This window comes from Pundamilia nyererei, unplaced genomic scaffold (assembly GCF_000239375.1).
Source record: "Pundamilia nyererei isolate P.nyererei 1_Seehausen unplaced genomic scaffold, PunNye1.0 scaffold01231, whole genome shotgun sequence".
Lineage (NCBI taxonomy): Eukaryota > Metazoa > Chordata > Actinopteri > Cichliformes > Cichlidae > Pundamilia > Pundamilia nyererei.
In genome coordinates, this window is record NW_005188632.1 from 2,905 (window position 1) to 5,633 (window position 2,729).

The following is a 2,729-nucleotide window of genomic DNA, read 5'->3' on the forward strand; positions in this document are numbered from 1 at the left end:
AAGTGTATCATGACCCAATTCTATTTTTGGAAAAGTCATGAAATTAGGTGGAGTTTTACTTCGACAGCTACATTTTAAAATGCAAAGGGGTCCAAATAAGCCCTTTGCCAAGTCTAGCGTTAAACAAAAGCACTTGCTATAATAAGGTTTGGTTTTTTTGGGGGGGTTCAAGTCTTGCTTTTTTGGTTTTGGTTTTTGTTACATGACAAAGTGTTTCATATACAGTATACGTGTTGGCTGCTTTTCAAGCATATGAAAAAAAAAAGGCATTGGCCCAAATCATCACGATTGTAATAAAATATTTTTAATCAGGTTTTGTTTTTGTTTTTTTAACTTAAGTTTGCACACGCCTTTCTTGAATTTTATTGCTCAAAAGCCCAAACATAATCTTATCAAATCTAAGGAGCTTGGAAAGAAAAAAGCATCTTTCCAAGCTCCTTAAACTATGATGACCTGGATGACTGAGAACCTTCACAGATATGATCTTATCAAATTTTACTGGGTTTAGGTGAAGGTCGTTGGCTCCAGTTCTCTAATACTATGCAATACTATACTATACAATGCACCAATACTATACTTCTTGAGGATGAAGTTGTATTTGGACTAATGGACTATTGTTTCTCCTTACCTAATTGAGCAGTTCTTGCATTAGGCCAGTAGTGGAACAGAAATGAATTTGCTGTAAAGCAAATGGGTTTAATATACAGTTTAAATCCTGGTGTTCAGTATTTTACATTATATTAGAGATTACCTGACATTTAATTTCAGGTCCAAGAGCATATAAAGTTTTAAATTCTGTGAAAGTATGTATTTATAGCCATTCTGTGATGGATCCACAGTATTGTTTTATCCGGTTAGCCAATATTCTTTCACCTGTGTCCACTAAGTTTTACAGGGCACAACCTACATACTCAACCTCTGCTGCTCAACCCAAAAATACATTTTTCTTACAAAGGTGGCACCATAAATAGGCTTTCCAGTGATATACGATTCATTTGCAACATTCATTGTCACAACAAAGAAATCAACCAAACTTAAATTTCCTTAGTTTTGTAATACAGACTCTGTGTTTTGGTTTTTACCTGAGCTTGTTAACGCACTTAGTGGGCTAGTAGATGTCGTCATGGCGCTAGAACCCGTAGGTGTGGCCTGTGTAGCAGTTGCTGCTGCTGCTAAAGCAGCGAGGTTCTGCATAGCATTAAGACCTGACAGACACATGAATAGGCAAGTTTAAGTTCCCCAACAGAGATCATCAGTTATACAGATATAAGGCTGGACTTAACTTTCTCAATAAACAAAGGGATGAATCTAAACTCAAAATAATTAATGAGATTATTATGTAGCCAGTAATATAGCTTTACATTTTTTGGATGTGTGTATATGTACCTGAAACAGGGTGCAGGTTGTTGAGTGCATTCCCTGTGGAGGCAGACTGCTGCAGCAACTGTAAGTAGAGCTAAAGCAAGAAGAAAAATGGAAGATAACATTTAAATTTGTCAATTTGTTTTCTAATGGTTGTTACATTTTGGATAAATATACACTTACTGCTAAGTACTGTGGGCCTAAACTGTTGAGTCCAGTGAGATTACCCCACATGGAAGCAGCACTAAGTTGCTGCATCTGCTGCTGCAGCTGTTGAGCCATGCGCTTCTGCTCCTTGTCCTTCTGAGTGTCTGCAAATTTCACTACAATTGGCGATGAACAACCCTGAACACAAACACAGGAAAACATTGTGCTCATGACAGGTTACTGGTCAAAACTATTAAACTGCATCTTTCAAATTCCAAGTAACGTAACCAAATAGTTAAAAAAAAAATCTAGAATAGAATAGAATAATCCTTTAATTGTCCCACAAGGGGAAATTTGGTGGTAACAGCAGCCAGAAAGACACATATACAAACAAACAGGACAGAAACATACACAATTTTTTCTTACATATTTACATCAAGGACAATGGTTAATCGCTTGCTGTGAATAATCATATACTGGGAAACCTTGAAACTATTTATCCAGTGGAAACAACAGAATGCAGATCTTCTAAAATCAAAATCACAGACAAAATGCAAATTAGTTTTTTTTTTAGTTTAAACTTCACCTCCATGGTCTGGGACTGGTGCATGGATTTGATAGCAGACTGGGCCATTTGTCTGGCTGTGAATGTCACAAACGCACAACCTGCAAGAAAGAAACTAAATGTATCAGTTTTGTTAACCTTTCAGTAAGACCACACTTATTTTTAACAAAATTTTTGATACACTTTTCCAGTTTATTGGTGTAAGAGAACTTGGTTTTGATTAAGATTCATTATTCATATTTAACCTCCTAAGACCCGAACTCTTCCACAGCAGCATTTTTAATTTCTCTTTGATATTTGGGCTGATTGGGGCCCGATGAATGTAAAAACAAAGAATTACCAGATTTTTTTTTTTACCTTACTTTTGTTTTTAATAAAAATGAGAGCCACGTATGAGGATATTCATTTAAAATTTTGAGAGAACAGTAGCAGTATAATGTCCTCATAAGTGGATATCAGGCCCTTGTAGAGCAAAATTTAGTATTTTGGTCTAGATAACCCAAAATGTGATGTCCACATATGTGGACGCCAGGTCCTAATTTATCTTTATATTTCAATTCAATCAGTAGGTCTGCACTGTGTATAGTGCTGGCGGAGCGCTGCTGACGTCGACTGAGAAAATTGTCAGGCGGTGGAAGGAATACTTCGAGGACCT

General features: G+C 36.4%; 1 protein-coding gene across 1 annotated transcript in view; it reads right to left on the bottom strand.

The window, feature by feature from the left end:
- Positions 1 to 2,729, bottom strand: part of LOC102196915 (CUGBP Elav-like family member 1) — a gene marked incomplete at its 3' end in the record, with an annotated part of 17,244 nt that overhangs the window by 2,505 nt on the left and 12,010 nt on the right. Inside the window, exons 5-8 of the mRNA XM_005755332.1 lie at positions 2,096 to 2,175; positions 1,546 to 1,707; positions 1,387 to 1,456; positions 1,060 to 1,205 (exon numbers count right to left, since the gene is read on the bottom strand). Coding sequence (XP_005755389.1) covers positions 1,060 to 1,205; positions 1,387 to 1,456; positions 1,546 to 1,707; positions 2,096 to 2,175 — 458 coding nt within the window. The remainder of the gene's footprint in view (positions 1 to 1,059; positions 1,206 to 1,386; positions 1,457 to 1,545; positions 1,708 to 2,095; positions 2,176 to 2,729) is intronic.